Source organism: Nerophis lumbriciformis, linkage group LG08 (genome assembly GCF_033978685.3).
Source record: "Nerophis lumbriciformis linkage group LG08, RoL_Nlum_v2.1, whole genome shotgun sequence".
NCBI lineage: Eukaryota > Metazoa > Chordata > Actinopteri > Syngnathiformes > Syngnathidae > Nerophis > Nerophis lumbriciformis.
In genome coordinates, this window is record NC_084555.2 from 21,552,421 (window position 1) to 21,579,528 (window position 27,108).

The 27,108-nt window shown below is 38.5% G+C and overlaps 1 protein-coding gene across 3 annotated transcripts in view; it reads right to left on the bottom strand.

Moving 5' to 3' along the window:
- Positions 1 to 795: 795 nt before the first annotated feature.
- LOC133611565 (leucine-rich repeat and fibronectin type-III domain-containing protein 2) overlaps positions 796 to 27,108 on the bottom strand; it is a 376,941-nt gene continuing 350,628 nt past the window's right edge. For all 3 annotated transcript variants that reach the window (XM_061968459.2, XM_061968460.1, XM_061968461.1), the window contains 2 exons: positions 7,831 to 9,227; positions 796 to 4,190 (listed from right to left, as the gene is read on the bottom strand). In XM_061968459.2, the coding sequence (XP_061824443.1) occupies positions 3,200 to 4,190; positions 7,831 to 9,206 (2,367 nt within the window). In that variant the 5' untranslated portion in view covers positions 9,207 to 9,227 and the 3' untranslated portion in view covers positions 796 to 3,199. The remainder of the gene's footprint in view (positions 4,191 to 7,830; positions 9,228 to 27,108) is intronic.

Below are 27,108 nucleotides of genomic sequence, written 5' to 3' on the forward strand. Positions count from 1 at the left end.
GAAGAAGGCTGTTCTGAAAACATCCCTCGAGGACACCTCAATGATGGACACTTTGACCTCCCTCCCTCCTCAACAACACCTGGGAGTTGAACTTTGCTTGCATTGCATGCAGAACGGCTCCAGGCCTATAGACACAACATCACTACACCCAGGACAATGGGCATATATACACCCCCCTCACGCCTTCACCACAGTTTGATTCCCCTTCGGGGTGATGGACGGCTGAGTAGCGCCTTTCAGCGGCAGCCAGCCTCCATGGCTCCACCTCCCCCCCTCTGTTGCGAGTATTTGTGATTATATTTAACATGTTTATGTGTGCTATGGCAAATTAGGTTTTTTCCCTTGGCCTCGGTCTGGACCCCCTCCCGGGAGTCCAGCCTTTGACTGATATTTTTTTACTCTTCCTCCTTTCCCCAATATCACCTGTTTCCCACCTTTTTTAAGGAGCGCCGTAAGTGGCTGATCCGTTGGCGGTCCTGTTCTTGGCTCCCTGTAATGCATGTCTGCTCTTAGTGGGACTGTGCCGAAAATGTAATTTCAGTTCTTATATGTCTTGTACATGTTAAGAATGGACAATAAACTGCACCTTGAACCTTGAACCTAGACCAATTAGAGAGTGTGCATGGACACTAGAACATCACATGAAGGTGTGAAAATACAAAAAAATTATTTTTTTTGAGAAATCAGACTAATTTAGTGCATGGAAACATAGTCAGTGAAAGGGAAAGGACACCCGGGCAACACTCGGGGATATGCATCACACACGCTGCAGTAAGCACACACAAGACTCTTAAGAATTTATTAACATTTTATATAATTTTCTTAGCAAAACATTTTTCACACATAAATCTTTTTTCTTTTTTTTCCACTTGAGCCTTGGGTGGCAACCATGACTATGTCAAGTCATGAACAAAACGGTATTCTTAGTTAGCAGCGTGAAAGGGGATGTTACAAGAGGACACAAGAAGAACTAGCAAGTTAAATGGTCCATTCACATAAAACAAATTTCTCTTTTATCAACATCGAGTGTCACATCTGGGAAATGCTGCAGTTGTATTTGTCCTTTTTGAGGATTTTAATCAATTAACCAAACACCAAATAAGTTTTGTAACCCAGTGGTGACCAATTTAAAAGTATAAAAAAAAGACAATCTCTGTGACTCAGGGTTTTTCCCGCTGCAATTAGAAGTGATACGTTTAGAACAAGTGTTCTCCCACTGTGCAGTTTGATGGAAAATCCCATTTCACTGAGCCAGCTAAAAATGACCAAGTTAGTACACCACAGTAAAGCACCTTCACTGTTTGCTTGCAATGAAAAAAAACAAAAACACACCACTAAATAAGTTCCCCACGTTTACATTCTCACCCAGTTATTGTACAAAATATGCCAATATACAGAATGCTTCACCTAGGGATCAAAACTATAAAAAAAACATATAAACAACCCACATAATCAGTTGCAGCAAAGAGCCACAGGATATTGAGAAAGGCATCAAAGTGGGGACCGCGGACATCTCAGGTTATAATTCTGAATACTGACTGATTCTGATATTGTCATTTACAGCTCAGAATAAAAAAATGACAGCTGAAGAGCTAATTGGAGGAAATAACCGGATACATAAACCCGAAAAGTTGTGCTTTTTTTTGTTTCTTTCTTTGTATTTGGGTACAGTGGTGCCTCGACTTGGAATGCCCCAACTTGCAAGTATTTTGAGACGCGAGCTGTCTCTCGGCTGTTTATTACTATTTAAATTGCCAGCAAACATTTGAGTTACTGTTGTCGCTGGTTGTCGGAATAAACTCTGTAAGATCTGCCCAAAGTATCGGGTTTTACTCGTTGGCATTATCTTGTAGCTAGAGAGCAACATAACATTGTTTTACAACCATTGACGTCGAGAAAGTATTTGTGAAGGAGGGTGCTGGGGAGAAGTGGATGATTAAAAAAAGGATTTATCAAAAACAATACCGACTTTTCCTGCACTGTAAAATAAAATTAGTAGCTTTTCTGAGCCAAGGATGTCGTTGTAGCTTGTGCAGCCCTTTGAGACACTTGTGATTAAGAGCTGTATAAATAAACTTTGATTGATTGATTGATTGAGCTTTTACGATAAAGTACTTGCAGCTAAATTTACGGTAATTTGGTGTAAAATTGTTGAGCTGATAGTTTTTTGATGTAAACTCTGCATGTCTCTGTTATGTTTTGTCTGCCGGCAAGAATAATCTGAGCTTGATATAGAATTGAATGGTAAAGCTCCCCCATGTGGTAATCTGACGATTCATTGTGCTGTAAATATTGTCTACAATCAGCATGTAACATGCTAAAACTGTAGTGTTTTGGGAGGGGCCAAGCACTGATTAATTATCGATTCAAATTGATTTGAATGGGCGATGTTGATTTGGGATAGTTGTGATTTGAGATGTGAGCTCCATCATAGAACCAAATAAACTTGCAAATTGAGGTACTGCTGTATAAGCGTTTTCAATTTTCCTGTGAAATAGCGATACATGATACGTTACCCAGGGTAGAAATTAAGGTGGAGTTCATGGTCTAATGTCTTTCTTCTACTTAAGAAAAGGGTCATATCGTAATTGGTGTTGGTCAAAATTGGCTGTATGAAAGATACATTTTTGTGATATGTAGATTATTTTGAATAACCCCATTGGTATGCTGCACATTGCTGCTTGATGATTTCCCCCAAATAATAAATAGTACAAATGATAGAAAACCTAGAGAAAAGTAAAATGTAAAACGTTTTAAATGTCCCTATGGTGATCCTGTGGTCCTTCGATCAATTGTGGCAGTAGTCCCATTTCACGCAGCGGGTCACACACAAGTACATCCCATTCACCATAGCTGAGGAAAATCCACTTGGCATTCAAGTCATTTGATAAAGACCCAGTAAATCCACTCAGAATTTTTCATCTCTCTTTCCCCTTTTTGATACTGTCAAGTGCCAAGTTGAGCAGGAGTTATTCCAGGCCATTTGTGCATTATCCAAGACTCAAGAAAGATGAACCATTATTCATATGCAGTTGGAGACTGTTTGAGTTGTGTGTTTTGTTAAACAGTAATCACATGGTTGAAATTAATGGTAAAACCCCAAAACTGGTCCCTTGTGGAATACTCCGCCCTTTGGAATTTCTACATCTTTTGTTCTTGTTTAACTGTATTGTTTGGCAAATAATTTGCTCAAGGGTACTCAAACTGTGCTCTCCATTACCCACTCAGAGCTCTCAAAACTAGGCTTGTCATCCTCATTGTCATCGTACTGTAGTAGCATGCCATTAACAGACAAACTGCGTTTAGTCCAGATGTTACTGATCCTGCGAGGATGGGTCCCACGACACTGCGTGGCACCCGCATGACCCATGTCAAATGAATGGCTTCTTTTGGGTTTACCTTCTTGAGGTAGCCCAAGGAGACGACCCAACATGGTGGTGGATTCTGCCCTTCCAAGTAGAGGTTCTTTGTCGGACAGGGGTGCTACAGCTCCCGTTATCATGGCACTGGAAGTGTTGGATGGGCTTGGGACCCCTTGACCTTCTCTTGATACCCCACGCAGCTCCATTGCGGTGAAGGCTCCTAAAAGGTGGTCCAGGTTTGGCTGCGGTTTTGAGCTGTGCCTATGTCTCCGGAACTTGCTGCTAGGTAGGGTGCTGCATTCAGCTCCCTGCATGCTGTAGCAGTCACCAGCCCTTCTTCCTGTTTGACTGTCCAGTGAGTTAGAAGAGGATGAAGATGAGGAGATACTGCTTTGGAGGGATCCACATTTAAATTCCACCATTTCCTCACGCATGACCACGACAGCCGATTTGACTTGTGGTGGGGCTCCATTGAACCTGTTCATACCCCCATTGGTCTGCGAGTAAGTATTACTCACAGAGGGTAATTTTATGGTCTGGATGCCGTTGGTCACCTTATAGCGGACCATGAGGATGATTATAAACACAAGTAGAGTGGCCACAATGATACCTCCAATGACTAGGATCATGGTGCCTCCCAAGAAACCACTGTGAAGAGACTGGCATTGGGGATAGTCGTCGGTGGTCATGAACTGGACACAGCCTACAATGTTGGTGGCCGTAAGAGTAGTGGCACTGTCATCCCAGATAGCCAAGACACACAGGTCGTACTGCATTCCTGGCACAAGATTGGTGACGATAAAGGCTCTGTTTGTCATGGGAATCATCCTGTGAACACACACAGATACAAATACATATAAACTGCATCACAGTAGATTTCCTGGTTCCATTTATCTTTACATTAGACACTTATGGTAAAAGATTGCATGGTTGTAATTAGAGATGTCCGATAATATATTATCGGTATCGTTTTTTATCATTTTTTAAATTTTTTTAAATTTTTTATTAAATCAACATAAAAAACACAATTAGTGCACCGACCCAAAAAACCTCCCTCCCTCATTCACACAAAAGTTTTTTTTTTCTGGTATTAATATTCTGCTTTCTACATTATATATCAATATATATCAATACAGTCTGCAAGGTATACAGTCCGTAAGCACACATGATTGTGCGTGCTGCTGGTCCACTAATAGTACTAACCTTTAACAATTAATTTGACTAATTTTCATTAATTACTAGTTTCTATGTAACTGTTTTTATATTGTTTTACTTTTTTTTTTATTCAAGAAAATGATTTTAATGTATTTATCTTATTTTATTAGTTATTTAAAAAATGACCTTATCTTCACCATACCTGGTTGTCCAAATTAGGTAGAATGTGTTAATTCCACGACTGCATATATCGGTTGATATCGGTATCGGTTGATATCGGTATCGGTAATTTAAGAGTTGGACAATATCGGAATATCGGATATCGGCAAAAAGCCATTATCGGACATCTCTAGTTGTAATACTTCTTGGACAATAGTGTCTATGGATGTTCTCAGTCATTTAGGTCATTTCATTTCCAGGGCATTCGATCGATCACAATGGGATCGCTCAGTTTGTCTTAGAGGAGGTTTTGCCTCTCATCCGAACAGGCTTCATCAGTTTATGCTCAGAGGGGGCATAAACTGAGGCGAAACATCTTCCAAGACAAACTGACCAGTTCAGATGTGATCGACTAAATGTTCTTGAACAATAGTGTTCTTAAAATAATGTTAAAATCTGTTTGGTAGGATTTGAATATATCCGATTTCATGTAAAACAAATACAAAAAAATATAAAAATAACCAAATAGACAAACTTTTTTGCTTTCAACGTAGACTGCTAATTTTGTGAAATGAAATCTCAATCAAAGAGATGTTGTTTTAACCAATGTTATTTAAGTAATTTATTTTTCAAGTAGCATTTATCAATTAAATCAGTCTGGTATTTAAATAGTAGGACACAAGGGGCTTTTTGGCTTTTGGCTGTATTAAGTGCTGTCAACAGTTTTTCCACCAGGAGTAACTCATTTGACTTCTTGTGTTTCGATATTACAAAACTGATTTTTTTAGAATTTTGGCATAATTAGTTATAAATAGACAATGTTCCTGTTCATTTTATTCTATTCTTACCTTTGATCCGTCTGAACTCCCTCTACTACTCACACACACATGCACACACGCACACACACACACACACACACACACACACACACGCACACACACACACACACACACACACACACACACACACACACACACACACACACACACACACACACATTGCTGCTGCAGTCTATAATTCATCCTTAATTGCCTTTTTCCATAATGAGTAAGACACTACATTTTCTCATGCATGAAGGAACTCATGCAATCATTTCCTCCCCCACTAGCATATGATTGATATTTAATCTTATCATTGCTCGACTTTGGACAAAATGCATGACCAACTGGGGGGGACCTTATAGTATATATTCATGTATTAGCAAAAATGTTATATGTTAATTGATAAAACAGTGGTTGGCTTCATTATGTATTTATATATTGTAAAGTTTTTTTATTGAAAGTTTGATTATTAAATATCAAAAGGGCAAAACATATTTTACTTTTTTGAGATGTTGAATAAGGCAGGAGGACTATGATTCAGTATGCTCATGAATGAGCATTAATGTTATGTTCTGCATTGGACATTTATTTGAAATTAATTGAAGTATAATTTTAACGCCTAAACATAACCAGTCAGTGACATGTAAAGATTCTTCAGAGCAAATTTGTCACACTTACTGTTCAAAGCTAAATGCTCTCTTACTATCTGTGTGCTACTAATTGTTTTACAGCTTTCTTTATTCCTTTTCTAACATATTTTATATTCTTATTGAACATACGAAGCACCACTCTCTCTGTTTCACCACTTCAGTTTCAGTTAGCTAGCTTCTAAACGAGCAAAGTTAAGCTAGTCCCAGTCCAAAGCCACTGCACTCAATCATGGAGTGGTCTGCTGCTTCCTCGCTTCCCTGCTCCCTGTAAGTTTATTGTAGGTCATAAATCATGCCTCTCACCTGGAAAGTAAATGGCTGAAAATTTAGTCCGACAAGTTTTGACATTTTGACCGCCATATAGGACCTGGAACTGGCAAGAACAACACGAAAAGCGCCTGTTTTACCCCGCCCCTCCACTCCGTTTCTTCGCGAGGATTATGAGACATCTTTAATCTAAATCAGAATATATGAACATCCTAGCTATCGGTATCCTAATGACAGCAGACCTTATAAAGTAAGTGATGTTTTATTATGTCTGTTGGCCCTCATAAAGTGTGTGAGCAGAAATCAGTGATGAAGAAAACATTTAAAGCAATTCGTTTTTTAAATCAATGCGCCACATATGCTTAAAATTATCAAAATATGTAAATATGTTATTATAAATGTGCTTGTTACTAAACTACATATATACTTATATCATGTATATAAAACCCTAATGGAGGTATTTTTTTAGAGGCTCTATGGGCAGAATTGAACGTCTCCCATAGGCTCCATTGTACGTGGACTTTTGATCTAATGTATTTAATATTTAGAATGCATTTAAAACATCCGTCTGTCGTCATGTCTTTCATAATCATTGTGAACCATAGGTAAAATTCCCCAAAAAGTGTAATACCCCTTGAAATATCAAGTCAAACCTGTTTTGTTTTGAATAAATATTTAGGCCACTACGCTAAAAAAGTATATAAACATTTTGAGAAAACTACTGCACTAAATATATATATATATATATATATATATATATATATATATATATATATATATATATATATATATATATATATATATATATATATGTGATATAAACTCAGCCACAAGAGCCCAAGGGGGTACTGAATTTCTCAAAACATGGAGGCCATGGCCACTTTGAAGAGCATAATATAAAGTATACGCCAAAAACTGGAGAGTTCTGAGTGTAGTGCCACCTCAAAATTACATCTTGGGACACATCAAAATTGATCTTTTCTATTTTCTAGCTCAATTATCTTTTCTGGATGTTATTGCTTTTCCTGTCTCATTTTTCATTGGAAATGTGTTTCACAGAGCCGAGCGTTTCCCCTCAGCTTTAATGGACTTGAGCAGCAAGTGGAATGTATTATTGTGGAAGTCAGTAATCGGTTGTTTGTTTTGTAAATAATGGTTCTAGGCAAAAAAAAACCAAAAAAAACCTCCATGACTTTTTAAAAGAGGAGAACATCTGAAAACTAATTAAAATGTATTCTAGTCTTCCAAAACTTTTTAAGACATAGTTTCCCAAATACCAATCAAACAATTAGCCAAAGACTCAAAATGATGTAGTTCCAGGGTGAAGACAGCTTGAGGTTTAAGTTATTCGATGCTTCTACTAAAAAAGTTAAAATAAACATTCAGATATGATGTCAATGTGTTGATGATTTTTACCTGTAAATGAGGACTTCATCTTCAGAGCAATTGTACTGCAGCTGATACATTTTGACCTTTGGAGTTGATTTGCTAACAGTCCATTTTATCAGGGCAGAGACAGCGGACACTTCTGAGACAGATACCGCATTGTCAGGCAGAATTTTAGGCTCCCCCTTACTGATCTTGGTAGAGCTTGTTATGTCTGAAAGCCCAGACTTGGACTGTGTGGTACGGTTTGTACCATTCGTCAGGTGAGGGAGCTGAATGATTGACAGCTCTATTGAGGCTGTCGATTCCCCAGCAGCATTTGCAGCTATGCAAGTAAAGGTTCCATAATCCTTGGGTGTTGTTATTGTAATATCCAGCGTGCCATTTTCATATATAGTCGCCCGGGAGGAATTGCTGATCAGGCGGTCATCTGGTGCAACCCAGTGGACGGTTGGCATTGGATCACCTACGGCTTTGCAGCGCAAACTCGCTGTTTGACCTTCTAGCACGAGCAACTTGTGTGTATGTTGCGTGATGAGAGGAGGCTCGCAAACAAATTCCTCCTCACGGACTGACCAAAAGTAGCGGCCCTTCAAACTTGTAGGAGAAGCACATGTTTCCATGTCATCTTCTCGTTCCAGCCTCCTAAGCCAAAGTACTTCACAGTTGCAGTGCAATGGATTTCCACCAAAGCTTAGAGACAATGGAGGTACGTACGGAGTGGTCATCCCAATGCTGCTTTGGGAACGGCCAAAGATAGGGTCCGGTGGGAGCTTCTGCAGACGGTTGGACGTAAGGTCCAATCGAGCCAGTTTTTCTAGATCTGTGAAAGTTCCCTCATCGATGAATGAGATAAGATTATGGTCCAGACTCATTTGATGGAGGTTTACCATCTTGCGGATGGATTCCCAAGGCACACTGCGAAGGTTGTTGTATGACAAATCCAGATCTTCCAGGGTCAGCATCAGGTCATCAAAGCAGACTTTGGAGATGCGATTCAGTTGATTGTTGTTGAGGATAAGGTGCTGTAGGTTGACCAAACCCCTCAGGTCATCCGGTCCCAGATCGGTCAATCGATTACTGTCCAGATGAAGGGATCTCAGGGTCTCCAGGTCAATGAAGGAGAAGGGCTGGATGGTGCCGATGGTGTTGCGGGACAAGGTGAGGTCCACCAGACCCGTCATGTTGGCAAAGTCCTGAGTGGTGATCTTGAGGATAAAGTTACCACCCAGTCGGAGCTCCACCGTGTGACGATCTATGTCCGGCGGGACGAAGAGTAGACCTTTGGAGGGGCAAAGAGTCCCCAGAGACTCTGAGAGGTTCTGGCATACACAGTATTTGGGACATGCACGGACCATTGTAAACGTGATTCCCAGAAGCAGGAGACTGACGACCACTTTGTCCATGTTAGTTCATACAAAGGGGACCTGCAAAAATGAGAGAAACAAAAGAATGAATAAGTATTTCTGATTCTGCTTAGTTTAATTCAGGGCTATTCAAGTAAATTGCTCTGCGAGCCACATTTCCAGAAAGCTAAGATTATACCTCTGCCTTCACTATTATTCCTATGTTGTATATTCCTGAGAACCGGCATTCTTTGTAGTGGACATTTGTTTTAGGTTTATTTATTATGTCAGAGTTACAAATTCTGGAAAAAAATAGCCCTGTTTCGTGAAAACTAAGTGTCCACAACAGAGGACGCGGACTCTCAGGAAGGTAAAATGTCAATGCAAGGATCTGCCATTACGAAAAAGTTTTACTTCACCAAATGGCTAGTCATGAATTAAAACACAAGCAATATGTTTCCCATGTCAAAGATAATCTATGTTAGTCTCTAATGTTTTTTGGAATCGCTGTAAAAATGTTAGTCAGTAAGATGTAATTCCCGGACTGGATCTGGCCCCTGGTCTGCCAGTTGAATTGCCCTGGTTTAGTTCTTATAAATAAAAAGACACATAAACAAACAAGGCAACAGTACAAACAAGCAGCTAAACACGAGGGGTCGTGTGTAGAAACACTAGTTAATCTACCAAGCTGTTTTAGACCCTGTCGACAAACATGTTGCTGTTTTGATGAGCTGGTGCTGTTATCACCGTAGAGTTGTTTTCTAATTAATAAGTTCTACTCAAAGATTTGCATGCACTGTTGAAATTTGCATTGCAAAGGAGGTGTGGTAATCACACAAGGATAGTCTACTCTCAGAAGCTACTTTCAATAATGCGTAAGACTCGTGGAAGAATATGTAAGCAGTGTTGAAGATTCACAGGTAAGATGTTTTTTGTAATACCTGGTGAAGCTTTTAGTAATGACTTGGTATCTAAGTCTATGTATTTACAGTGCTCTTAGTGACACGGAAGGTACGTAACATATGCTATGCTTCATCTTACAATACATTCCAATCCTCTCCTCGTTCAGACTCTTTAATAAGTCACAATTAAGCATCTGAGATCATGAAGTGCTGCTGAATATTGATTACGCATAACAGTGAAACAAATTGAATTACGTGGCAGGAAACGATTAAATGAGAAAATTTAACAAAAAATAGAATTAATTTTGTATATTCATAAAATGAAAATAACTAACATATTCAATGACACAGCAATATTATGGAGAGTCACAATCATAACAATTAAATAAAAACGATATACCAAACATACACAATACAATGCATAATTTACATAGATGAGGGAGTATAACTTTATTTTACATTTTTGTCCCTGCAGCATCTTTCTGTCGGCCACCATGTTTCTAATCTGGCTATTTTAAACACAATAATGCGACGAGTAGGACTGAAAACATAGAGATGTACAGTATATGAAAAAACACAAACACAAAACGGCATATTTACTGCAAATTGGATCCTTTGTTGATTTCAAGCATCATCAACATCCGACCCAGACGCCGCAATGTCGAGATAATCATCATAAGGGCTTTCAGAGATCGTTTTTGTCTGGGCTCATTTCAGTAGATATTAAAACTGCTGACATAAAATCAACACAAATGTAATTACGTTATCTGAAAGAATAAAATCTGACGATTCAGAAAAAGCTGGCATTTGCGTTAGGCATGTAACAACAAAGGGAGGCGAAGAAAGCAAAGCTGATTCTGGTAGAGCTGACCTTTCAGGGAATAGTGGGTTTTTTTCTCACAAGGGAACAGGAACCATGTATGAGGTTGGAGGCTCACATCCATTTACTAGTGGCCTTTTCCGAGGCTCAAGCGCCATCTTCTAAAACACCAACATACACATGCCGCCTTACCGTGCAAAAGGAGCGAGATATTTAGAACTATTTTCATCTTGCTTCAACGTATTGGATAGGTCAGCTATTCTTAAACTGTGGTGCGCATACAACTAGTTGTACACGGGCTCTATCTAGTAGTACGCCAAAGAATCACTTAATTAAATATTTAAACACAAAGTTCCTGTTCAAATTATTTGCAATGTTACAGTGGCCAAAAATATTAAATATACTTGTTGTGTAAAACCGCTGCATGGTTTTAATAAATATTTAGGCCTACTACGCTAATGTATTTTAATGTTGGTTATTATGGTGGTACTTGGTGAAAACAGTTTGAGAACCACTAAGATACATTATGTTTTCTGACAAGAAGAAAAAAATGCCCTAAAGAAATATCAGGAATACTGCAGGGTATCGTATGTCGGAATTGCTGCAAATGCTGAATATCAGAGGCTGGTAGTAACGTGCTACATTTACTCCGATATATTTACTTAAGTAACTTTTTGAAAAAATTGTACTTGTCAGAGTAGTTTTAATGTAACATACTTTTTACTTTTACTTGAGTATTTTTGTGATTAAGAAACGCTACTTTTACTCCGTTACATTGAGTTTCATTCTGATCGTTACATTTATTTGTATCATAATTATTTCATTATCTATTGATTAAGGCTTACAAAAACAAATTCATTTTGTCATAGAGTGTTCTTCCGGCAGGCACTGTCCCATGACTCTGTTTCGCCAATCCAACGTAGCTTTAGTGATGTTTGACTCCATTTTGCCAATCAAACGGAGCCTCATGGCGGCGATCCAATCAGAACTCCAATTACTGAGACACAGTGTTTGGATTTTTTACCGGGAAACCAGACTTAATATACTGTAGGAATGTAATGATATATTGTAATAATGATGACGGGGGTAAAACTCCCGATGGTTAGCATTATCCTTTAAAATTAAAATGACCGAAGAAACTGAGATTGATAACTTCACTTTGATAAACTCATGGCGGACTTGTGCCAGCTTGCTAGCTTAAATGCTAACATGAAAACAAGAGACATACGTCTTTTCCTGTTAAAAACAACATACCCCAATCTAAACTTCTATAAACAAATTACTGTCTGAGCCACTAAGTTTATTAGCTGTGCACATTGAACCTACAAGCTGTGCCCTCTGAAAACGAAATTATGATGATCAATCTTTCCTCAGAGGAAAAGACAAAAGGTGTTTTCATGGTGTGTTCAAGTACCGCTGAACAGAAAAGGATAGACACAAGGCCCACCAGAAGTAATACAAAAACGAATAGAGTTTAATTTTTACACAGTTTTCATTTAAATGCATATTTAAGTGATACAGTACAAGCTAATATTTACAGTACATCAGTAACCGTTTAGCTATTAAAACAGATACCACACAAGAATACAACACTTCAGTGAGGCATAAGAAAGTCAACACATGTACAAAAATTACTTTTCTAACAGTGTGTCTATTTATTTTAGTTATGTTTAAAAAGCTTTTTGAGCACATTCCACAATACTGTGATAATAATGTTAACCATGATAATTTTGGTCACAATAACCGCGATATGAAATTATTATATCGTTACATCCCTACTGTATTGCTGACCACATTATTACAATATGTCTTCTACACCTGGAAGAAAGAGAAGACATATGGAGACATTTTAGTTTTGCGACGGTAGCTTTCACGCCAAATTTCTTCCCCCTACAAACCCCCCCCATTTACTTCCGGGGTCATTTCCTCGTATGTCATTTCCTCTTACTTACGTAATTTCCTCTTACGTCATTGACAGCGATCGATAACACTTCGGCTTTGACTGCCCGTCGCTGGAAGGATACTTGTTTTTCTTATTTTTTATAATATAGCGTTAACAAAACGTCTGTATTAATCGGACAAATTATCTTGAGGATATTCCTGACTGCACATTTGACGGAGAATTAAACGATTTTTGATTCGTTTTCCACGGGTCAACACTACTTCAGGGTTCATTTTTCTTTCAGACGGATGGGTTTTAGGTTGATATTGTTGGGAAACACGATTTACTGAGATTCACTCTAATTTCGAGTAAGAACATACCTTTACTGTATGCGGCTGGTCCGTGGTAGCCCAATATTGAGACGTGAGTAGGAGCAGTTTTTAGCAAATAATAAAAATAATTGCCAACAACCCCGATAATAACCCTGACATGACTTTGAATTCTCTACAATTATAAACTTTGCCCTCTGTGTCAAGTCACTTTCCGTAATGAGCCAATTATCAGTTAAGGTATAATTGAAGCTGCCTAATAAGTATATGCCCAATTGTTTGTCCATAATGTAAATAGCACTGCACATATGTACCTCAGTGAAGTCAGATGACCCGTGGTCAGACAAACGACAATATTTAGAATAAGAACATAAAAATAAAGAAAAACCTTGGGTATTTCTTCAAGACTTTAAAATGAGGCAAAAAACTGAAATGTAAAATGATTTTTTATTGTTTACAAATACAGACATTTAACAGTATTATATATTAATTAATATTTTTTGCACGTTACCACGAAGACAGAAGTTCCCAGCAGCGGCCCTAACACTCCGCCTGAAATTTTCCCTAACACTCCGCCTGGAATTTTTCGAAGCCTGCTGGTGTTTGACATAAGTCCCCTGGGAAATATAAAGACAAATGTCATTCAGTGACACCACCATTTTCAGGAGATTTGGATTCTATCGATCGCTGTCAATGACGTAAGAGGAAATGACCCCGGAAGTAAATGGGGGGGGGGAAGGTTTTTGTAGGGGGAAGACATTTGGCGTGACATAGACAACAAGATATGTTGTAAATCCTATGGCTCAATTTTCTCTGGTAAAAATACAACCGACTTGATGAACCATCTGCAGGCTAATCATTAGGACATCTACGCAACAGTAAGTAAGCCTAAACTAATATTTCCAAATGACTCATACAGTAGAGAAGGAGCAAGACTGCTTACTCAACCACTACTTTTGTAGTACACATAGGTAAGGTTGCCTGCCAATTGAGAATAAAACTAGTTTGTGTCTTTATGTGACCATTTTAGTCATATATTATTCAACACAAAAAATGCTTAATTTCAGCTAAAAACCCAACACACAACAAGGTTAGTGTGAAATGTACTTATTGAAATATTCATGGAGTGCAGGTTTTGTTGTGTATTTTGTTTTTTAGATGCAATAATAATTAATAAAAGTGCTTTCAAGAAAACTTCAAAGATGTGTTGTCTGTTATACTTCATAACAACAACATGTACTCTAATTGTAATCGACTAAAATGTTGAGGGATTCAGTCGACTAAAACTAGACTAAAACCAACATTAATTTGAATGACTAATATAAATTTTTGTCAGAAGACTATAACTAAAACTAAGTACAAAATTAACAGTGGCCGGTGGAATGATAAAATAGAAACCTACTTGTTTAATAAGTATCAGAAAGTTCCCAAAGAAGACACCGGCTGTTTGAGACAAGTGGTGAGCAGAAACCTCCTCCAACAGTTGACTAAAATAGCCATCTTTTTTTATGTCTCTGATGATCCTAAAACCCACAAGTGTCAATTTAACACATTAAAAAATGACCAACAACACTAAATAGCAGTGGAAAGTTAGATGCAGACCTTGAAAGTTACTAGTGCAAGCTTATTAGCATGTAGCATTCTCTTCTTCGGCTGTATTTACATTTCCACATAGCTAAACAAGCTGAAATGACCAAACGCCCCAGAGTGTACGAGAGGCACATTGCATGTGACCATCAGTCACCTTAGAGATAAGATCATAAAAACTAGAACTCCACATGTAGCTGTGAAAATAGAAGAAACTATTTAATTTGACAAATCAGACTAATTTAGTGCATAGAAACGTACTGACTTTAAAAAGTGTCATGATGTCAGACAAGACAGCACACATCTTCAATGATTACTTTCAGACTAGTAAAAAGAACAATAATATTATGTGCTGTCATCTGTGTCAGTAGACATGTTCACACTTCAGCCTCCAAGAATTCAACTTCTAACTGGAGAAAACATGTTGCAACAAATTGTATATGATTTTTATGTTTTACACACATGCATACATCAACTACGATTGTAGTCCAAGAACCATTGAAAAATATCTACAAAAAAATTCAGAAGTTACTCACAAGGTACTCAATACTTATGTAGTTTTTTCGCGGAATACTTACTTTCTCTTACTCAAGTGATTATATTGATGACTACTTTTACTTTTACTTGAGTCATAATGTTCTAAAATAATGGTACTCTTACAAACCCCGTTTCCATATGAGTTGGGAAATTGTGTTGGATGTAAATATAAATGGAAGACAATGATTTGAAAATCCTTTTCAACCCATATTCAATTGAATGCACTACAAAGCCAAGATATTTGATGTTCAAACTCATAAACTTTATTTTTTTTTTGCAAATAATAATAAACTTAGAATTTCATGGCTGCAACATGTGCCAAAGTAGTTGGGAAAGGGCATGTTCACCACTGTGTTACATGGCCTTTCCTTTTAACAACACTCAGTAAACGTTTTGGAACTGAGGAGACACATTTTTTAAGCTTCTCAGGTGGAATTTTTTTCCCATTCTTGCTTGATGTACAGCTTAAGTTGTTCAACAGTCCGGGGGTCTCCGTTGTGGTATTTTAGGCTTCATAATGCGCCGCACATTTTCAATGGGAGACAGGTCTGGACTACAGGCAGGCGGGTCTAGTACCCGCACTCTTTTACTATGAAGCCACGTTGATGTAACACGTGGCTTGGCATTGTCTTGCTGAAATAAGCAGGGGCGTCCATGGTAACGTTGCTTGGATGGCAACATATTTTGCTCCAAAACCTGTATGTACCTTTCAGCATTAATGGCGCCTTCACAGATGTGTAAGTTACCCATGTCTTGGGCACTAATACACCCCCATACCATCACAGATGCTGGCTTTTCAACTTTGCGCCTATAACAATCCGGATGGTTCTTTTTCTCTTTGGTCCGGAGGATACGACATCCAGTTTCCAAAAACAATTTGAAATGTGGACTCGTCAGACCACAGTACACTTTTCCACTTTGTATCAGTCCATCTTAGATGAGCTCAGGCCCAGCGAAGCCGACGGCGTTTCTGGGTGTTGTTGATAAATGGTTTTCGCCTTGCATAGGAGAGTTTTAACTTGCACTTACAGATGTAGCGACCAATTGTAGTTACTGACAGTGGGTTTCTGAAGTGTTCCTGAGCCCATGTGGTGATATCCTTTACACACTGATGTCGCCTGTTGATGCAGTACAGCCTGAGGGATCGAAGGTCACGGGCTTAGCTGCTTATGTGCAGTGATTTCTCCAGATTCTCTAAACCCTTTGATGATATTACGGACCGTATATGGTGAAATCCCTAAATTCCTTGCAATAGCTGGTTGAGAAAGGTTTTTCCTAAAATGTTCAACAATTTGCTCATGCATTTGTTGACAAAGTGGTGACCGTCGCCCCATCCTTGTTTGTGAATGACTGAGCATTTCATGGAATCTACTTTTATACCCAATCATGGCACCCACCTGTTCCCAATTAGCCTTCACACCTGTGGGATGTTCCAAATAAGTGTTTGATGAGCATTCTTCAACTTTATCAGTATTTATTGCCACCTTTCCCAACTTCTTTGTCACGTGTTGCTGGCATCAAATTCTAAAGTTAATGATTATTTGCAAATAAAAAAAATGTTTATCAGTTTGAACATCAAATATGTTGTCTTTGTAGCATATTCAACTGAATATGGGTTGAAAATGATTTGCAAATCATTGTATTCCGTTTATATTTACATCTAACACAATTTCCCAACTCATATGGAAACGGGGTTTGTATTTTTTTCGCGGAATACTTACTTTCTCTTACTCAAGTGATTATATTGATGACTATTTCTTACTTTTACTTGAGTCATATTGTTCTAAAGTTATGATACTCTTACTTGAGTACAATGCTTCAGTACTCTACCCACCTCTGCTGAATATTAACAAACATTTGCAAATTTGTTGTAGCACTTTAGCTCCGCAGCATAGTATATCAGCCCGGTCAGATGTGATTAACATGACAGAGTTCTTTTTTTGTTGTTTTTTACAGCTCTGTGCAAAAAAAAAAAAATCACCATCAGAAGATGCTAAAAATATATTTGTTTATTATTGTCAAAATTTGCTGATTGTTGATCACGGAAGAGTCTCTCTCTCCATGGTCTTTATTGCAGCAATCACTCCCGCGGCAAGGTCATTTCCGCGTAATTGTGCCAGTGTGCACGCACCTTTCAGGCGTGCTAAATAGAGACGTGTAACAGAGGCTGCAGAGCAGTTTTATTCTTGATAAATCACATTGCGAGTGCTAAATGATTACGTTTGTGTCTCCTACTCCCAGTAGTTTAAGTGTTCTAATAATCAGCATATATTCTGCATATACATGAAGACAGACACGCTAAATGGACTGCAATCTCTATTTTGCTCATTTAAGAGACATAATCATCTGTATCTCATTTTGGTTCCGACGAGAGTGCTTAATCTCAAGTGTGAACTTGGCCAAAGCAACTGTTTAAGGGCCTGCACTGTGAAGAAAACCTTGAAGATGAATGCTACGTTTGTCACATTTACTCCAAGCTGTGAAAGAGTAGACAACAAACTATTATTCACAAACAGTCTCCTGCTTCTCCAGCAAGTTATTGTAACCCTAATTTCCTCTAGTGCCTGTGTACATGTCTTCAAGTAGAGTCAACCATGTTCTTGAGAGGTAGTAAAATTATGACCTATTTTTTAAAGCGCATTTTCAAATTGTCAGGTAGAGTGTATTCTACAAGCTGCAATACCATCTATTAAACATAATTCCAAGTGCACTATATATAGAGCCCATTGTCTTGTGCTGGGGGGATAAAAAACAGTATCTGTTCTTGGAGGGAGGCAGACATTTTGAGAGGAATGCATGCCTCCCTTAACCTTGTATATTTTTGCTCTAATCAATCACACTGTAACATGAAATTGAGAGCCGCTTGGTAAGTTTTTATTGGACAGAATACTAAAACGCTGAGGAGAAAATTAGTTTTTTCCTTCTCTTGCCAACATCTTTCATCTCCACTTGGTGCTGCTCAGCTTTGATAACACGTCACAGACAACAGCTCGCTGACACTGTTAGTGCAATATGTACCGGTACACTTTTCTGATGTCACATATGTGGGTATTGAGTCAAAACGTCATGTCACTCCCAGAGTGCGTGTACAAAGAAGAACTAAATTGGGCCCCTAAGCAGAAATTTAATTTTGAAGCCCCCCCATCATTAAAAAAAACATTTTCACTTTTTTGTTTATGTGAAACGATTGTATACTTTCTTAATCAAATTTGAATCTGATTTGATGCTTGTTTTGTACTACAACAATTTCATGGGAAATAAACAGTTTGATAATTTAATTTTAGTGCAAAATAACAAATTTAACTTAAATAAAACATAAACACATATTGACCATTAATTAGTTGCTTATTAACATGCAAATTAGTAACATATTGGCTCTTAATTAGTCATTATTAAGTACTTATTAATGCCTTATTCTGCATGGCCTTATTATACAACCAGTAAACCATTAACTGAGAGTGTTCCCTCAATAATATCAGAATTATTGCTTATTAGTAACCCTAACTAAGGCTGGGCGATATGGCCTTTTTTTAATATCTCAATATTTTTAGGCCATATCGCGATACACGATATATATCTCGATATTTTGCCTTAGCCTTGAATGAACACTTGATGCATATAATCACAGCAGTATGATGATTCTATGTGTCTACATTAAAACATTCTTGTTCATACTGCATTAATTTATGCTCATTTTAAACTTTCATGCAGAGAGGGAAGTCACAACTAAGTCAATTGACCAAAACTGTATTTATTAAACAGTTATTAAGCAGTGGCACAAACATTCATGTCATTTCCAAAACAGAAAGTGCAAGATTGTCAGAGACATTTTAAAACAAGCTGTAATTGCACTTTTGTGCATGATGACAATAACTGTCACATAAAAATGAGCTGCATATCAAATAGTGTCATGACTTGGGCTTTGGCGTGGTGTGTTTTCCCATGGTGCAAATGATTTGGACCGGACATGTCGTGAAGGTAAATACATATTTAATTTTAACACTCAAAAAAGGAATAAACAAAAGGCGCGCACAAGGGCGGAAGTACAAAACTTGGCTATAAAAACAAAAACTCGCACAAAGGCAGAACTATGGACAAAAAAACAAAAGACACTAACTGTGGCATTAATCAACAAAACTTACTTGCGATGACGTGAACAGGGCATCATGGACTATGAACATGAAACAGAGTGTCAAGAGTGATGTCGCCAGGCTGACTGCCTGTCAACTACAGGCTTAAATAGTGATGACATGATTAGTGAAAACAGGTGCGTAACTCAAAATGTGAAAACGTGAGACAGGTGCGTGACATGACGATGTGAACCAGGTGAAACTAATGGTTACTATGGTGACAAAGGGAGTGAAGACAAGAACTAAAAAGTGTCCAAAAACCAAGCAAAACATAACTAAACAAAACATGATCACAGACATGACAAATAGTATATGTCCTACGGTGTTGATGTGGAAATATTTGCTTCGGCATTTAGTTGGTGTGGCACCGAACGGAGATGTTGACATGTAAAGATATATTCCCGCTTGAAGCCAAACCATCGTCAGACGATGGACCCGTGCTGTTTTTCTTGGGAATTAATTATTCCTCCATTTGTTACCAGATTCACACCTTCTTTCTCTCGTATTACCACTCAAACCACACCGTTAGCTGTTAGCATCACAGCTAAGTGAAGTGAAGTGAAGTGAATTATTTTTATATAGCGCTTTTCTCTATTGACTCAAAGCGCTTTACATAGTGAAACCCAATATCTGAGCTACATTTAAACCAGTGTGGGTGGCACTGGGAGCAGGTGGGTAAAGTGTCTTGCCCAAGGACACAACAGCAGTGACTAGGATGGCGGAAGCGGGGATCGAACCTGCAACCCTCAAGTTGCTGGCACGGCCGCTCTACCAACCGAGTTATACCGCCCCAGCTAACGTTACCATGTCGCTACCTGTCTGCTCCGCGGGAGCGTATGAGGTTGCTCACGTGACAGTATGTGACGTATGTAAGAAGGTGCACTTGTTTTAGTCTCTGTGAGAAGGAGAGACAGTAAAGAGTGAGAAACGCATGCAGTTTAATGCCCGCAGCTAAAAGCAACTGCGTGAGAACGTATACTCCAAAATCACGATATAGTCATTTTCTATATCGCACAGAGACAAACCCGCGATATATCGAGTATATCGATATATCGCCCAGCCCTAACCCTAACCCTTACCCTTATATGTTCCCCTAGTGTCCAAATAACTCTAAATTAAGTCTTTGTTACTTTAATAAGCAACTAATTACCGTATTTTCCGCACTATTAGCCGCACCTAAAAACCACAAATTTACTCAAAAGCTGACAGTGCGGCTTATAACCCGGTGCACTTTATATATGGATTAATATTAAGATTAATTTTCATAAAGTTTAGGTCTCGCAACTACGGTAAACAGCCACCATCTTTTTTCCCCGTAGAAGAGGAAGTGCTTCTTCTTCTACGCAAGCAACCGCCAAGGTAAGCACCCGCCCCCATAGAAGAGGAAGCGCTTCTTCTTCTACTGTAAGCAACCACCCGCCCCCGTAGAAGAAGAAGAAGCGCGCGGATATTACGTTTCATTTCCTTTGTGTGTTTACATCTGTAAAGACCACAAAATGGCTCCTACTAAGCGACAGGTTTCCGGTTCATGAAAAGACGCAATCTCTCCATCCGCACACGGACTACTATTTCACAGCAACTGCCTAAAGACTTTCAAGAAAAGCTGGCTACTTTCCGTGCATATTGTAAAAACAAGATAGCTGAAAAAAAGATCCGGCCAGAGAACATTATCAACATGGACGAGGTTCCACTGACTTTTGATATTCCTGTGAACCGCACTGTGGATACAAGGGGAGCACGTACGGTGAATATTCGCACCACAGGGAATGAGAAGTCATCCTTCACTGTGGTTCTAGCTTGCCATGCTAATGGCCAGAAACTTCCACCCATGGTGATATTCAAAAGGAAGACCTTGCCAAAAGAGACCTTTCCAGCCGGCGTCATCATAAAAGCTAACTCGAAGGGATGGATGGATGAAGAAAAGATGAGCGAGTGGTTAAGGGAAGTTTACGCGAAGAGGCCGGGTGGCTTTTTTCACGCAGCTCCGTCCATGTTGATATACGACTCCATGCGCGCCCACATCACGCTGGTTTTTAATATATTATTAAAGTTTGACTGACCTATCTGACTGTTTTTTTGACATTCCCTTTAGCGCAGTTAGATGCGGCTTACAACACGGGGCGGCTTATAGGTGGACAAAGTTTTGAAATATGCCGTTCATTGAAGGCGCGGCTTATAACCCAGGGCGGCTTATGGTGCGGAAAATACGGTAATGGTGAATATGTTCCCCATACTAAAGTGTTACCTATAGTTCAATATGTCCTTGGCATGTCTACAGATAAGATTAAATCCCAGTACATGAGATTATCAGTCCAGCACTAACATATTTTTTATCAATGACATAGCAGGAAGGGTCTAGGAATAGGTTTGAGTGAGAAAAAAAAAGTTATATCACGCGCCCTATCATTCTCATTAATTGACATTTTACATGCACTTACTCACATGAAACGGGGGCCCCCTACCACAAATCACAAGGCAGTACAAAAAGTGGGTACGACGTCAAAGTACTCAAACATTTTTGTTCAACATTTGACATTTACCACAACGTGATAAAAACTATAAAGCAATGAAAACTGCTATACTTCACAAGATAAGACGGTTTCTTTAACAAGCCATGGTAAAGGTCACGTATGTTTGTCTGCAACTGTTACTAATTAGTGTATAAATTGACTGATGTCCCCTCACACTGATGTACATGTATCATTTAGCATCTAAAACATGATCAATTGATACAGCAAATTATCAGTTAGAAATAGCTACTACCTAATTAACCTTTCTTTAATTAGATCTATTTTTGTTGTTTTGCCTCAACTGTCATTATGTCTGTCTTTTGCACTTTAACCATTGAAGTGTCAAAATGAACACATTTCCAACCAATAAATGTTTATAAACGGGTTCATGAGTCACTGTCAACAACAAAAACTTAGGAGAAAAGAGAAAAAGACACATTTTCGGTTAATGGAAAAATAAGAAGTCCTAACATGTTATTATAAATTACAGCCTCTGTGATATGAACCTAATTTGTATTCTGGAGCAAATGTAGTAATGGAAGTGAGCAGAATCTATCATCTACTAAACAGAACAGGTTGAGTAATTGTCAGAGATACTGGGGACTGTGCCAGCAGCGTGCTTATGACAGGAATCTCACAGATGGACAAACAGACTGTGAGTGGAGTTTAATTTTCTGTGCAACTACTTTTATGATCTTGGTTTCTTAACCGTTTGAGAGCTGTATTGGCGGGGGTACGTTGTAATTCACGCTGAAACTTTATATATACCATTTCTTTGGTCGGTAAAATCTCTTAACTAGTACAGACACCTTACTATTTAATGACTTACTGCTCCAATAGTGCCATGAACTGTTTATATCTCACATACATAATACATATAATACAACACTCATCAGCTTGTCAAATAGTATTAAAAATTGTAGTTAAAATTTGGGGTGTCTCCATCAGTGACGTACGGTCACTGGAGGCAGGTGAGGCGGGGCCTCACCGGCCATCATGGAAAGAAAAAAAATGTAAAAAGAAAAAAAAATTATTAAATTGTTATATGTATCCAGTGATTATACTATAAAGTTATTTTCCATTTAACTTCACCAGTTTTAGATTATTTTTATTCAAAATCGCTGAATTTTCACATTTGCCGTTCAAATACTGAGAAGAGACGGTGCGGTGATCAGCAGCCAGTTGAGGCACGTCACTGCGTTGTGCCTCAACATGGATTGCGGACTCGGCTAACTGCTGGCCTGCTGTGCAGTGAGACCGTATTTCCATATGAATTATATTATACATTTTCATAGTTTAGTTAGCTGAGGTATATAATGTACAGTATATTTTGTCAACAACTGTATGTGTGTAACGTATTTCTTGTGCTGAGCGATCATTAAACGGCTGCGAAGACGCACTGTGTGAGGCTCGCGTAATCCCGCCTCCTGGTGCCGGTTAATGCACCTCCGCCGCAGAGTGTACCCCCCGACGGGAGCGCCACACCAACCAAAGCCCACACCCAAACCCTCCACGTGCAAGACTGAATGCACCCAAAAAAAGTCACTTAACAAGAAGCCAAAAAAAGCAAAAACAACAATACTCGCGCCGGAGGAGCCGTGAACGACTGCAGGGACACAACATTAGGTACACCTGCAGACTGCAGCACGGATTTCATATTTCATTCATTCACAACTCCTCCAACACGAACACCACTGTTCCCGCACTTATAAGTAAAGGTAAGACCATAATAACGTTTGTTTTATTAAATGTGCTTTTTTGTGTGCTACAGTTTGTATGTGTAAGTTAAAGTTAAGTTAAAGTACAAATGATTGTCACACACACACTAGGTGTGGTGAAATTTGTCCTCTGCATTTGACCCATCCCTTGATCACCCCCTGGGAGGTGAGGGGAGGAGTGGGCAGCAGCGGCGCCGCGCCCGGGAATAATTTTTGGTGATTTAACCCCCAATTCCAACCCTTGATGCTGAGTGCCAAGCAGGGAAGAATGCTGGTATGAGCTTTTAAACATAACCCGTTAACTGCTGCCAATCAAATGGTGAATAAGATACTCTTTAGGGTTCATATGTTTGTAAATCTGACTGTGATGAAGTCAGTGCCTCACCAGTCATGAACCTCACCGCACGTCACTGGTCTCCATACAATACAATACCGATAAATATTGGCTAATATCCATATTTAAGATATCAGCACGAATCATAGTACACACTTTTATTATTTTGTTGTGTGGAATATTAAAAAAAGTTTGATCAAGTAAAATTACTCAGGAGAACAATGGTGGGTATGAAAAACACTATCCTTATAAACAGAGTTAAACTGCCTTTAATTTGAATCGGAATGGTCATTTTGTCTTTTGGCAACAACTAGTGTTAACAATAATTCATTAAAGGGGCTCTGTTATGCAAAACCGACCTTTCTTACCTGTTTTTGTGTATTTGGGATCCCGGTGAATTTTGAAATCAAACCATGGAAGCATGGCAGAGATATTAATAAAACATTCTCGCCTTCTCCCAAACTTGCTCTAAATGAGCCGTTTGGAATTTGAGACTTTAGTGACGTATTTTGCCTTATTTATCTTAGCGGATATCTCCATACATGGTAGAGGTTTATTCAAAGAGCTTTGTGCGAGTCTGCCATTTTATTCAGTCGTAGTCAATAGTCAATAAGTTATTTCCTTTTCTCAATCCTCTTGTTGTGGGGCAGACTGGCTCGTACATGCACATGAACACTACAACCCTGCACTGTTTTCTAATAAAGGGTAGTGTATAATTCTAACTTATATCTGTCAGTAGGCTCGATATGGAAGCGCTAAAAACTACAACATGGCTGACGGGGTGGAGATTCAGTCGAAGGGTGCTTGGTCTGGAGGAGGATTTCCGCACGTAAGTTAGACTGCCCACAAAATGTATTCTGAAGAGAAATTCAGAAATCAGCTTTTGTCTGTAAAACAAAATCTATGCAACATGTTGACCAAAGAGGCCCCATTGCATGTTATGTACACCACAAGGAATGGTTTTAATTGTCGTAAAAAAAAGAAGCTAATATGACCCCTATTTATATATTTCTTTTTAACATGGCATTTATTGTTTGTGTTGTACTTTAACTGCACTTAGTTAAAGTACAACATGTTTGATGACAAACCATTGTATTCTATTATATCCTTTAAGTCAGGGGTCGGGAACCTTTTTGGCCGAGAGAGCCATGAAAGCCAAATATTTTAAAATGTATTTCCGTGAGAGCCATATAATATTTTTTTTAACACTGAATACAACTAAATGCATGCAATTTTAAGTAACACCACTATTTTTAGAGTCTAACAAGTCTCTTATTATTTTTAATAACATTGTTATTTTGAAGCTAACCAATAATAAATAAAATACTTCTTACCATTAATGCGACTTCTTGAACAGGACGGATGGATTAAAATGCATGAGAGTGTTATATATTTTGAATGTTATTTTTAACACTGTGATTACCAGCGGAATTATTAATTACTTATCTGAGAGCCAGATGCAGTCATCAAAAGAGCCACATCTGGCTCGAGAGCCAGAGGTTCCCTACCCCTGCTTTAAGTTAAGCTCATGGTACAGTAAGTTGAATAATGCACACACATTTGTTAGTGGATACTTTTCTATTACGCTTCTAGCTTAGGGACTTTGTGCCTGTAATATGTAACTTTAATTATTTGATACTTGTTTATATTGGCAAATGTGTTTTACACTGAAATATAGTTCAATTAGAAACATTTCTTACGCATGTCTAGCTTGTATGCTTAGCTGCTGGCTCCATGTAGCCTATATTAGAGCCTAACATGTTTACTTTTTGTAAATAACTTCACTAAAATACAAGAAAAGGCCAATGTTGTGTGCTTATTGGAGGGCATTTAGTTGTTATCGGATACTTGTTTTTCTTGCAAATATCGGACCGATATCCGATATCAATATCAGACCAGGACACCCCTAGTTATAGGTTATTGCAGTGTTTTTCAACCACTGTGCCGTGGCACACTAGTGTGCCGTGAGATACAGTCTGGTGTGCCGTGGGAGATTATCTAATTTCACCTATTTGGGTAAAAAAATATTTTTTGCAAACCAGTAATTATAATCCGCAAATAATGTGCCGTTGTTGAGTGTCTGTGCTGTCTGGAGATCGGCAGAGTAACCGTGTAATACTATTCCATATCAGTAGGTGGCAGCAGGTAGCTAATTGCTTTGTAGATGTCGGAAACAGCGGGAGGCAGCGTGCAGGTACAAAGGTGTCTAATGCTTAAACCAAAAATAAACAAAAGGTGAGTGCCCCTAAGAAAAGGCATTGAAGCTTAGGGAAGGCTATGTAGAACGAAACTAAAACTGAGCTGGCTACAAAGTAAACAAAAACAGAATGCTGGACAACAGCAAAGACTTACTGTGGAACAGAGACGGCGTCCACAAAATACTTCCGAACATGACATGACAATCAACAATGTCCCCACAAAGAAGGATAAAAACAACTGAAATGTTCTTGATTGCTAAAACAAAGCAAGTGTGGGGAATAGCGGTCAAGGAATACATGAAACTGCTACAGGAAAATACCAAATAAAGAGAAAAAGCCACCAAAATAGGACCGCAAAAAACTCAAAAAACAGCAAAAAAGTCCAATTAAGTCAGGGCGTGATGTGACAGGTGGTGACAGTACACCTACTTTGAGACAAGAGCTATATTGATGCATGCTTGGTTATGGTTTAAAGTCATATCCAACAATTGCGACAACGACTTTTTATTGTAAATATCGGCTGCTGACTTTAATTTTTTAATGATTTCTGCTGGTGGTGTGCCTCCGCATTTTTTCAATGAAAAAAATGTGCCTTGGCTCAAAAAAGGTTGAAAAACACTGGGTTATTGTACAAGTACATTTGGTACAAACCGTATTATAACAGCAGTAAATAAAATGCATCCGATAGCATCTCATAAAGTTTGGATTCACTGCATGCTATAAAGAACAATTGTTCTGCTAGTAGCAGTGAAGACAAATGCAGATTGAAATCAACTTTGTCTTTCCACAAGAGGAACAAATGAGACGGCACAATGCATTTCATTTTACATTCAACACAGGTTTTCTACAGCTGCTACTTTTATTCACAATGTGTCGTCAGGTGTGAAAGCCTGAATTGCATCTAGAGCATGCTGAAGTGATTTGATGAACCTACACACTTCGCTTTATGAGAAAATCTTAACATTTATTCGTATTGTGCAGACGTGTTAAATTTGATGTGACTTTTATACTCCAC